The following is a 13,614-nucleotide window of genomic DNA, read 5'->3' as shown; positions in this document are numbered from 1 at the left end:
GCCAGCCAAACATCAAAGCGGGGAAGAGGTCAAACTGAGGTCTCATGCATCAACATCAGAGGTTTTTCCTAGAATTTCTGTACTCCGCCAGTTGGCACTGCCTATGGCAATAGTTTGTTACTAAGTAGTTTGCTTGGACCAGGTTGATTACCTTGAGGCGGTACCATATATCGAATGTACGCTATGATTCATGGAGGCTCTCTAAATAAGATTAGTTTTGAGTTAAACCTGGACAAGGCTAACCAGAAAATTACAAACTTGAGAGCATAACATAGAATACCTAGCTGTCAGCGATGGACTGTGTCCAGCTATAGCAGTGGACGGGCATTGCTTCTAGGCCGGCATGCAGATATTGTATTAAACAATGCATATCGAGTCCATTCCTTTGAAAATTTCTTCCTTTCAGTGCTTCTACATGCCTATTTATACCCCACCTTACTCCTTAGACATGCATCCAGAAGAAGCACCAGACACCAAGAAAAAATGGCTTCCAATGCATGGCTAACTCTTGCCATAGTTCTCGCAACCCTCCTCGGCACGCATGCCGGAGACCCTGACATCACATCAGATTTCATAGTTCCTGATGGAGTCACTCCGGATGCCGACTTCTTCACCTTCAAAGGGCTCAAACAGGCCTTGAGGGGTGCTCCCATGGATGCAACATTTAAGGTGACCAAGGCGAGCCAGGTGGAGTTCCCAGCACTCATGGGGCAGAGCGTCTCGTATGCTGCGCTCCAGTTTGCACCTGGGGGCATCAATCCACCCCACACCCACCCTCGGTCGGCAGAGCTTCTCCTTGTCGTGCAAGGATGGCTCGAAGTCGGGCTTGTGGACTCCAACAACACGCTCTTCACTCAGACGCTTCGGACTGGTGACATGTTTGTGTTCCCCAAGGGCCTGGTGCACTTCCAAGTGAACAAAGACCCCAGATACCCAGCCGTTGCCTTGTCGGCATTCGGCAGTGCTAACGCCGGCACGGTGTCTCTTCCGAAGACTTTGTTTGGCAGTGGCATTGACGAAGATATATTGGCCAAGTCCTTCAAGACCGATGCCCAAACCATAGACAAACTTGTTTCAGCTGCCACCATGGGTTGATATACGTATAATTCACTGGAGCATCTCGAGTTGCTGGTGTCTGTGTGTTTTTCTTCTTTGGCAGTAATGTTGATTACTTGGTTATTCTTTATTTATTTTATGGTGTTGTCTGACATTGAGAGTGTAATCCATCCCCTTCTTGTATTTTAAAATTTCCTGATTTGTTCATGCGCTGAATGGTGGGAAACCACCTCAATGACATAAACGAAACTAAATAAGATACAAAGCGTTATTGGTTGACCGCATTAATATTTTTTATTTGTTCATTTCCATGCTGCTATTCCCATGTGAACTGAGTAGCCTCAGGATCTTATGGGCCATCTACTGTATTTTACACATATTTCGAAGTAAATAGAATTAACGCCGCCCACTGCTTTGGACTCTCTTCTCAGTTAATTCCATAAATTATACATAATCTTTTCAGCTACATAGATATCATAATACTGTATCTTTCCAAAATAAAATAGATTAAAAAAAAAATATGGCAATGCAAACAACTGCATGCTCTCCCCATGGGCATAGGAAAATGAGAAATTGCAAAGCTCATTATTGATGAGTAGCATGGCCGATTATAGGAGATAAGACTGAGCATCGATCGGATTCAATCGGATTAAGAGAAAAATTTTATTTGATTAAATTTAATTAGATCAAAAAAAATTCAATCCACTGCCGATCGTTTATCATGTATAAATCTTTTGAAACCGAAGTAAACAATTTATAGCGGATTCGGATGGATCGTCGGTTTCGACTTCAATGTTGACTCAATATTAATTTTAAATTCAATATTGATCCACTTAAATTTATTTATTTTTTTATCAATTTAATATAAAAAAGATCTAAACCTTATAAATTATAAATTTTAGATTTATTTTTGAATCTGTACAAAACAAAATAGAAATAGGAAAATTTACTTATCTGAAAGCAATTACATCTGAAAGCTTTTACTTTAGAATTGTTTCAAATTGAGACGCTTCCATCAACAATTCAATATTAATATTCTCATGAATCTAAATGGGTGACAGAGTGTTTTTTAGAATGAAGTATTAAAGTCTAAATGATACCGTCCCAAAAATGAAAATGAGTTTATAAAATACTACATCGGTTTGTTTCGGTTTCATATGAGTTAAAAGTATATGATCCGAATCTGACTATAAATAAATGATTTTTTATAAATTTCAACTCGATTCCATCCGATTTATATCTTGCAACCGATGTTTATTGGGTCGGATTGGGTGGGTTTTTTTGGATTTCGATTATTTACTCAGCCTTGATAGGAGGGTTGAGGATACCCTGGTGGCAGTTATCTGTGATGGCAGTTATCTGCGGAAGCTTATGGAGAGAGGAACAAAGTAGGATTTTGTTGAATACTTCTTCTATTTCTTGGCGGACAACATTCACTTTACCTCGATGGGGGTCACCTCAAGGTTAACAAAAAAAAGGAAAAGCAAAAAGGGAAATTGACAGTGTTATCCGCTGTTCATGGGCTAGGTGTTGGGCCTAAGCGATATCCATTTTACTCAGGCTTTAGACCAGACCTATTTAAGATTTGATATTTTGTATACCCAAGCTCGGCCTATGATTGTCTTAGACTGAATATTATTCTCTTTTTTTATTTATTCTCAGAATAAACTTATGGTAGGATCTCACTATCTTTTTCTTACAAGAAAAAATTGAATTGACATTTTTCTGCAAGTCCATCATTAGTATGTTCAACTTAATCTACTTCATTCATTTGTTTTTTCTACAAAAGTCTAGAGCCGCATTTAAGATCCCTGGCTCCTTAACGCGGTCTGTAGCATACCTTGTGGTTTTGCACTGCCTCAAGTGGTTTTTTGCTCTATAAGCTGTATGATTGTGTGTATTCATCTCCATGACTATCTCTGTCAGATTAACCATTCATCTGCCTCAACATTCCAGCGCAAGTCTTCTTAAGCTTATGCTAACGAAGCCAACAATCACTGTCATTACATTGGGACAGCCAGTTTGCTGCAGAGTTGGGGACTCTGATATCTGAAGTAACTAAGCACCAAAGCAATATAATTTGACTAGATGACAATGCTGCGCACTTTTCTAAGAGTTCTCTGGCATGTAGGTCAAGCTCCCAATTGAGATCCATTTATGTTTAAGAGGAAAAGGAAGATTAACTTGAGTTTAATGATTGTTTCTGGTAGAAGATGAACTTAATGATTAACTTGAGCCGAACACCAACCACATATGCCTGTCTGATTGCAGAAGAAAATTCCATTGGCTGGTGACCTTGTCAATTGGTAAGTTTCAGTATATCGAACTCATCCATATACAGTCAAAATGACAGTTCATGGAGCTCATCCATATATAATCAAAATGACAGTTTATTGATTGAATTCTGCAATAAATCTGGGAGAAGTGCCTCAGTTCCTCCATTACATTCAAAAAAAAAAACTCGTTTACAATGAACTGCTCTGACATTGAAATAGCCATTTCAGTATTTGGTGATAGAAAATTTTTATGAACAACCATTGTACTAAAACAGAAGAATGTCTGATATATAACTGAGGATTGACACATGCATGCTGAAAGAGTATAGACACCTTTCCATGGACATATTCTTGGAAAAAGAAAAGGATAGAAGCCTGTCGAATATCAGAGCGAGGAAGGGATCAAACTGAGGTCTCCTGTACTGCATCAACATGAGAGATTTTTCCCGCAATTTCCCTACCAACCAGTTGGCACCCTCTATGGCAATAGTTTGTTAGCAGACCTATATGTAATTCACTCGAGGCATGATACCTTGAGTCAGTACTAACAAACATACACTATAGTTCATGGAGGCCCTCTAAATAAGAATAGTTTGAATCAGTACCCCAACAAGGCAAACCAGAAAATTACAAATATCGAAAACATTACATAGAATGCCTGGTTGTGAGCTACGGAATGTGTCAAACTATAGCAATAGACCAGCATTCCTTCTAGGCCGGCATGCAGATCTTGTATTAAACAATGCATATCGAGTCCATTCCCTTGAAAATTTCTTCCTCTCAGTGCTTCTACATGCCTATTTATACCCCACCTTGCTCCTTAGCCATGCATCCATATAAATATTAAAATTTACATGAATACCCTCCCAATATTAACATCTACATGCATAACTGCAAATCCTTACGAAACTATTTGTGTACGAATAACTTTGACATAATGATTTAGCTGACATTTAGAGATGGCAATGCATAGGATTTGGGTCGGGTATTGTACTACCCATCTTCAAATCTGAACTTAATATCCTGTATCCAAGCCCTATCCGATACTCAGTCAGACAAGAAAAGAAATATCCATCCACATACCCAATGGGTTCGGAGATACCCACGGGTAATCTATTTTTCTATATCCAGCCCATATCTGTCCCATACCTATCCCATACCCAAAAAAATAAACAACCAAAATAATTTTATGCATATTATCAATCAAAATAAAATTATCAATGCAACATACAACATAATTTATAAGTCCAGATTTGTAGAAATTAAAGATAGAAATAGAATTACAATTCAACATAGAACATATAAATAACCAAAATAATTTTATGCGTATTATCCACCAAAACAGAATTACCAAAACAGAATTATAAACATATACATTTGGGTATGGGTTAGGGTACTACCCATATTTGTAGGTTCGGATCGGATTCGGATTCAGATTTGGATAAAAAATAGCACTATCCATACCCTACGTATACCCGTGCTACAGTTTTCGGGTTTTATCCAAACTCAATCAAACCCTATTTTTTGAGTTTGATCAGATTTGGGTAGGGTGCATATCCATCGGGTTGGATCGATTTTGTTATCCCTACTGACATCCTAAGTCAAAATTATATTTATTTAAGTTAAAAAATAATTAAAATTATGAATTACTTTTTCACCGCTAAAGTGGATAACAGATTAAAGGGTATTTCTGGATTCCATTAAACTTCCTCTCTTCTCACATGATTGCTCTCTTTCTTTCAAGATCACCCTAATCATTCACTTAATCTCTTCTGAGATATTTGTAGATCTCTCTCAATCCTTCTCTTTCACCTTTTCATATAGAATTAAAACCATTCCCCCGACTCTCTTCTCAATTATTGGTGATCCTTCTCTTTCTCCCTTTCGCTGGAGTTTTTGCCACCGAAGTCCTAGGCTGAAGGTCCACTAGTCCTAAGCGAGTAAAAATATTCAGTGTAACGGTGATACCACGTCATTATTGTAACGTCCCAATAAAAATATTTCTCTTCAGTGACGTGGACAAGCACTAACAACATAAGGTAAGAAGCATTAACAGATGACAAGCGGCTTTGCCCTTCCGTCTCCTGATCAGTCTGTGCGATGAAGTGGCTGAATATTTACTCGTGTCGAGGATGAAGAAAAAGGAGGCGCACAGTGATGCCACGCCTCTGTTCTTGTGTTTCCTTCCAAAACAGGAACCAGCCTACTCGCTTTTTATTGTTTTCAAGTCTGGGGGTCAGATTCCAGTGAAAGCCACTCCACCGCGCAGACTGACTGGAAGACCGAAGGGCAAGCCGCTTTATCATCTGCTAATGCTCCTTGTTTTACGTTGTTAGTGCTTATCCACATCACCGTAATGAAAGATTTTTATTGGGACGTTACAACCGTGACGTGGTATCACCGTTCCACGGAATATTTACTCGTCCTAGGCTCATGGACCCGTATAGCATTGTCTCTTTGAATGAAGGGCCCACGGTATTGTCATCTCACTGGAAGAGCGAACCTCCAGTGGAGGGAGAGTCCATGATGCCGGAGTTTTTATCGAGCACCAGTGCAATAATATAATTGGACTGTGTTAAATTTTTTCCTTCATCTAGTATTGTTCTTGGACATATTTCCTTGCTATCAGTGCATTTCATTGTGGGCTATATCCTGAAGCCGTGTTGAACGTCCAAGATTAAACATTTTCCAAATGGACTCTTCTGTTGATCTGCTTGTCCGCTTCTTCGACTGGTCCCACACCAATTGCTTGTCTAATGATGAAAGAAAATTCCATCGGCTGGTGACCTTATCAATTGCTACATTTGAGTTTATGGAGTGCCACGCCATGACACGGCGCATAAATCTTAGAACAAGCCCTCTAGGTTATGTAAGACCTGTAAAATCTTTAATAAAATCAAAATTTATTTAAAATAAATGATCAAATATGTCAATTAAATAGATTCATAATAATCAAATAAATTTATTCAATTATAATTACTCAAAAACCAAACAACCCAATGAACTAATAACTCTAGTACTCAAACTTCGTACCAAATCCAATCAATACTACACATCATGTAACTCTAAAAACAAAGGAAGAATCGGAGGTATGGGATTTACAACCTATTAAGAATCCCATCATATATATACATCAATATAATAATACGATTCAAAAATAATAAATGAGCAATATCAAAAAAAATCATAAACAATAAAATCTTGGGTCAGACATTTAATATAACTCAATAATTATATAAATATATATTACTAATCATGTATTATCATAAATCTAACATAATTATGATCCGTGGGTTCATATGACTTATAATTCATGTTTTATTAAGAGGTTCCAAACCAATAGTTTTTTTCGATTTTGAACTAATCATGGTCATACGTCAGCCCATGACCGACAAATCATAAATCACGTTTCGATCCATAGTGACAATCCATAATAATCACATTTTGGTCTATAGTGGCAAACTAAAATATCTATACTTCAACCTATGATGGAAAATCAGAATATCCATACTTTGACCTATGGTGGCAAACTAAGGTGCCATAATTCGACTCATAACTAGCAATTCAAAATATCACAATTCAGCCTGACCGACAATCCACATCATGGCTATTCCAAATCCTTTTACACAATCAACAAATCATTCAATAATTTGTATTATATTTCTTATTCAATTTCAAAACATCAGATATTATGTTTCCAAGAATCAAAATAATCAATATGTGATATATATATAATAAAGAATCATATATCCAAATAAAGTCAAAATCATCATGCATGGTACAAAAATATATATACAGATAATCATGTAAAAAGATTCTCACCTCTACCAATCCAGATCCAAGTACAGCAATCGATCTGCTTCTCGATCTATGAACTTGGGATCGAGGTGTTCTGCTTAACACCTTCTTATGCAAACAGTTGCATTTTTATATATTCATGATCAAACATAAAAATCATATACGATTAAGGATAGAAAAATTATGAAAAAATATCCGAACATTATAGACCAGAGATCCCTCCTAGAGTCAATCAATTGATCTAGATTTACCTAGACATCTAGACCCTCCATTAGACTATAGAATTTCTAAAGGGAGAAATACATGATGAGAAAAAATTATAGAGAGAGAAACTCATAAAGAGAGAAAATAGAAAGAGAAACTAAAGAAAGCAAGTGAAGAAAGGGAAAAGGGAGGAATTTTCTCTTTTTTCTTCTTCTCCTTTTTTTTCTTCTTTCTCTTTGTTTTCTATTTTCTTTTCTTTTTCTATCCTCTTCTTCCCTTTCTCTCATTTTCTTCTTTTCTTCTTCATGAAAATAGGAGAAGGCAAAATGACGGTAGGCCAGTGACCTCCCTCTAGCGATGACCCTTAACGGCAACAGAACTGGATGGCTTCGACCCTCAACAACCCTAGCATGATAGTGGTCGACTCGATGGCAGAATAAAAAAAATAAAAGAAATAGGGGGAAGAAAACAAGAAGCAGAGCATTAATTGGATTTTGTATTGATTTGGGGTCTTGCCAATGACAATAGGATCTTGACGACAGTTGAGGAAATTAGGAATATCTAAAGAGAAGAGATTCAGGTGGATTATCTCACCTCCGATGATGAATGGGTGGTGAATCGCCAAACCCAATTAATGATAAATGAAAGAAAATCAAGGGGCTTTCATCGGCAATTAATCGAGGATGAGGGGCAAGATGCTTAAAGGGCAAGGGGAAGGAATTTATAGCTAGGATTTAGAGATCCCATGAGCTCCAACTCCCAATTCCATTCAAACTCAAAGAGAGGAAAAAACTCCATCGGGAGTTCTCTTCTACCTCACGTGCTCAGCACGATGAGGTTCAAAAACCCTCTCTTTTTGCTTCTTTTGTTTGCTTATAAATTCATGCAAAAAAAAAAAAAAAAAAAAGTAAAACGGACCAGGTTCTTACATGGAGCTGATCCAGATATAATCAAAATGGCAATGTTTATGCAGCTCATCCATATACAACCAAATTACAAACTGGGCCCCTACCTTTATAATGAACTGCTTTGCCTACGTGCAAATAGCCAATTTAGTGTCCGGCTATAACAAAAAAAATTATGACAACCTTCATATTAAATAGAAGAATAGCTATTATATAACTGTAAATTGACAATGACAGACATTGAATGCGAAGACTTGTGTGCATGTTTGTGTTCCCCAAGGGCCTGGTGCACTTCCAAGCGAACAAAGACCCCAGGTACCCAGCTGTTGCCTTGTCTGCATTCGGCAGTGCTAACGCCGGCACAGTGTCTCTTCCGAAGACTTTGTTTGGCAGTGGCATTGACGAAGATATATTGGCCAAGTCCTTCAAGACTGATGCTCAGACCATTGACAAGCTTGTCTCAGCTGCCACCATGGGTTGATTTACGTAATTCACTTGAGCATCTCGATCGAGTTGCTGGTGTCTGGGTGCCTTTCGTCTTTGGCTTCTCAAGGCTTGAATTAATGTTGATTACTTGGTCGTTCTTTATTTATAGTGTTGTCTGTCTTTGAGAGTGTAATGTATTCCCTTTATTGTTTTATTTTTTTTAAAAAAATTCCTGTCTTGTTCTTGAGTGGAATGTGGGAACCACCTCAAATTTCATTAATAAGGAATTTAAATGAGATACAAAACGTTATTGCTTGACTGCTTTCATTAGACATGTTAATATTTTTATTTTGCCATTTCCATGCTACTATTCCTGTGTGAATTGAATGAATTGTTAGGCTCATGATCTCTTGGGCCATCTACTGTATTTTATGCATCTTTCGAAGTGCATACAAATTACAATACACGTCGCCCACTGCTTAATTTGGACCCTATTTTCAGCTAATTTCATAAATTACACGTCATCCTTTCAGCTACATATATATGGAACAACATAATTCTATCTTTCCAAAGAAAAGTGATAAAAATAAAAAGAGGACAGTCCAAAAACATGCTTTTCCATAGACAAAAAGTAAAAGTTTCGGGGCTACAACATTGATGTAGAACTAGAGATGAAAGTAGTATGGATATTATCCGTCCCAATCTATTTTCGTATCCGAATAATCTGGATATGCATAGAAATTTAAGAATCCGACTGATATCCGTATCCGTATGTATATGCATAAAAAAAAATAGATATAGATATGGATAGACAATTATCTGATTCATATCCGAATATTCGAATCGACATATAATTCTATATAATTATATATTATATTTTTATAAATTTTTAAAAAAATATAATCATATAAATATATTATTAATTTAATTTTTTATCTATTTAATAATATATTTTATTCTGTAGTCATAAAGTTTGATTATCTAAATTATATTGATAATTATATTCATATTTTTAGTATCCGAATTATATCCGTATCTATTTAAAACAAATATGGATATAAATTTTTATATTCGAATAATATCTATCCATATTTATATTTGCTAAAAAAATAAATATGGATATGGATATGCTAGTATCCAATTCATATTCGATCCAGTTTCAACTTTATGTGGAACATGACCAATTAAAAAAGAGTTTCAAATACTCTGATGGCAATTACTTGTTGATGCATATGGAGAGAGAAAAAGGTCGGATTTTTTTATACACTTCTTCTATTTTTTTATGGGTAGCATTCTCCTTTCCTCAGGTAGATTGAAGTCACCTCAAAGTAAAAAAAAAAAAAATTGTACATAACTCTTAAATATTAAAATTTACATAAATATACTTTCAAAATCAATATTTATATTATACCCTCATAAAATATTTATTATATATATATATATATCTTTTTTTTTCTTTTTTTTTATTGCATACATATCTATGTCATCTAATATCGTTAAAAAATTAATGATTTAAAATCGAAATGATCAAAACAACCTTAATAGATAAATATCCCAAAAAAAAATAAGGGCATGAAATAGTAATTTTGTGAAGGTATTAATGTATTTTTATATATTTAAAAAAATAAGCGAGTCTCTAGTGGAGGGATTTATCGAGCACCCGTGCAATAATATAATTGGACTGTGTTAATTTTTTTCCTTCATCTAGTATTGTTCTTGGACATATTTCCTTGCCATCAGTGCATTTCATTGGGGGCTATATCCTGAAGCCGTGTTGAACGTCCAAGATTAAACATTTTCGAAATGGACTCTTCTATTGATCTGCTTGTCCGCTTCTTCGACTGGTCCAACACCAATTGCTTGTCTAATGATGAAAGAAAATTCCATCGGCTGGTGACCTTATCAATTGCTACATTTGAGTTTATGGAGTGTCACGCCATGACACGGCGCATAAATCTTAGAACAAGCCCTCTAGGTTATGTTAGACCTGTAAAATCTTCAATAAAATCAAAATTTATTTAAAATAAATTATCAAATATGTAAATTAAATAGATTCATAATAATCAAATAAATTTATTCAATTATAATTATTCAAAAACTGAACAACCTAATGAACTAATAACTCTAGTACTCGAACTTCGTACCAAATCCAATCAATACTACGCATCATGTAACTCTAAAAACAAAGGAAGAATTGGAGGTATGGGATTTACAACCTCTTAAGAATCCCATCATATATATACATCAATATAATAATATGATTCAAAAATAATAAATGAGCAATATCAAAAAAAATCATAAACAATAAAATCTTGTGTCAGACATTTAATATAACTCAATAATTATATAAATATATATTACTAATCATGTATTATCATAAATCTATCATAATTATGATCCATGGGTTCATATGACTTATAATTCACGTTTTATTAATATGTTCCAAACCAATAGTTTTTTTCGGTTTTGAACTAATCATGGTCATACGTCAGCCCATGACTGACAAACCATAAATCACATTTCGATCTATAGTGACAATCCATAATAATCACGTTTTGGCCTGCAGTGGCAAACTAAAATATCTACGCTTCAGCCTATGATGGAAAATCAGAATATCCATACTTTGACCTGTGGTGGCAAACTAAGGTGCCATAATTCGACTCATAACAAACAATTCAAAATATCATAATTCAACCTGACCGACAATCCACATCATTGCTATTCCAAATCCTTTTACACAATCAACAAATCATTCAATAATTTGTGTTATATTTCTTATTCAATTTCAAAACATCAGATATTATGTTTCCAAGAATCAAAATAATCAATATGTGATATATATAATAAAGAATCATATATCTAAATAAAGTCAAAATCATCATGCTTGGTACAAAAATATATATATAGATAATCATGTAAAAAGATTCTCACCTCTACCAATCCAGATCCAAGTACAGCAATCGATCTGCTTCTCGATCTATGAACTTGGGATCGAGGTGTTCTGCTTAACACCTTCTTATGCAAACAGTTGCATTTTTATATAATCATGGTCAAACATAAAAATCATATACAATTAAGGATAGAAAAATTATAAAAAAATATCCAAACATTATAGATCGAAGATCCCTTCTAGAGTCAATCAATTGATCTAGATTTACCTAGACATCTAAACCCTCCATTAGACTATAGAATTTCTAAAGGGAAAAATACATGATGAGAAAAAATTATAGAGAGAGAAACTCATAAAGAGAGAAAATAGAAAGAGAAACTAAAGAAAGCAAGTGAAGAAAGGGAAGAGGGAGGAATTTTCTCTTTTTTCTTCTTCTCCTTTTTTTTCTTCTTTCTCTTTGTTTTCTGTTTTCTTTTCTTTTTCTATCCTCTTCTTCCCTTTCTCTCATTTTCTTCTTTTCTTCTTCATGAAAATAGGAGAAGGCAAAATGACGGCAGGCCCGTGACCTCCCTCTAACGATGACCCTTAACGGCAGCAGAACTGGATGGCTTCGACCCTCAACAACCCTAGCACGATAGTGGTCGACTCGATGGCAGAATAAAAAAAATAAAAGAAATAGGGGGAAGAAAACAAGAAGCAGAGCATTAATTGGATTTTGTATTGATGTGGGATCTTGCCAATGACAATAGGATCTTGACGGCAGTTGAGGAAATTGGGAATATCTAAAGAGAAGAGATTCAGATGGATTATCTTACCTCCGTTGATGAATGGGTGGTGAATCGTCAAACCCAGTTAATGATAAATGAAAGAAAATCAAGGGGCTTTCATCGGCAATTAATCGAGGACGAGGGGCAAGATGCTTAAAGGGCAAGGGGAAGGAATTTATAGCTAGGATTTAGAGATCCCGTGAGCTCCAACTCCCAATTCCATTCAAACTCAAAGAGAGGAAAAAACTCCATCGGGAGTTCTCTTCTACCTCACGTGCTCAGCACGACGAGGTTCAAAAACCCTCTCTTTTTGCTTCTTTTGTTTGCTTATAAATTCATGCAAAAAAAAAAAAAATAAAACGGACCAGATTCTTACATGGAGCTGATCCAGATATAATCAAAATGACAATGTTTATGGAGCTCATCCATATACAACCAAATTACAAACTGGGCCCCTAGCGTTATAATGAACTGCTTTGCCTACGTGCAAATAGCCAATTTTGTGTCCGGCTATAACAAAAAAAATTATGACAACCTTCATATTAAATAGAAGAATAGCTATTATATAACTGTAAATTGACAATGACAGACATTGAATGCGAAGACTTGTGTGCACGTATATTTAGTTCTACATTAGCTGTGCATTATATAGATCTTGAGTATTTATACATGACCAAAAAATTTAAATAATATCTTTCGATTATTTTTTTTTTAAGTGAGACCTTAGGTTTTTATATTAAAAGAATACAGCAATATTTCTATACATATGTTTTGGAGGGGAAAAAAGAAACAAAACTAGGAGGATAGAAGCCAGCCAAACATCAAAGCGGGGAAGAGGTCAAACTGAGGTCTCATGCATCAACATCAGAGGTTTTTCCTAGAATTTCTGTACTCCGCCAGTTGGCACTGCCTATGGCAATAGTTTGTTACTAAGTAGTTTGCTTGGACCAGGTTGATTACCTTGAGGCGGTACCATATATCGAATGTACGCTATGATTCATGGAGGCTCTCTAAATAAGATTAGTTTTGAGTTAAACCTGGACAAGGCTAACCAGAAAATTACAAACTTGAGAGCATAACATAGAATACCTAGCTGTCAGCTATGGACTGTGTCCGGCTATAGCAGTGGACGGGCATTGCTTCTAGGCCGGCATGCAGATATTGTATTAAACAATGCATATCGAGTCCATTCCTTTGAAAATTTCTTCCTTTCAGTGCTTCTACATGCCTATTTATACCCCACCTTACTCCTTAGACATGCATCCAGAAGAAGCACCAGACACCAAGAAAAA

The 13,614-nt window shown here is 35.6% G+C and overlaps 1 protein-coding gene across 1 annotated transcript; it reads left to right on the top strand.

The window, feature by feature from the left end:
• The first annotated feature begins 483 nt into the window (after positions 1–483).
• On the top strand, positions 484–1,153 carry LOC140856857 (germin-like protein 9-3). The gene has a single exon (XM_073255060.1). The coding sequence runs from the start codon at positions 484–486 to the stop codon at positions 1,093–1,095; it is 612 nt and encodes a 203-aa protein (XP_073111161.1). The 3' UTR covers positions 1,096–1,153.
• The last annotated feature ends 12,461 nt before the right edge of the window (positions 1,154–13,614 follow it).

Source organism: Elaeis guineensis, chromosome 4 (assembly GCF_000442705.2).
Source record: "Elaeis guineensis isolate ETL-2024a chromosome 4, EG11, whole genome shotgun sequence".
Classification (NCBI taxonomy): Eukaryota; Viridiplantae; Streptophyta; class Magnoliopsida; order Arecales; family Arecaceae; genus Elaeis; species Elaeis guineensis.
This window is presented reverse-complemented; position numbering and strand designations above follow the sequence as displayed.

What these genes read in the sequence shown, in the direction of transcription:
- LOC140856857 (XM_073255060.1), top strand. Translation starts at nt 484, where the DNA reads ATGGCTTCCAATGCATGGCTAACTCTTGCCATAGTTCTCGCAACCCTC.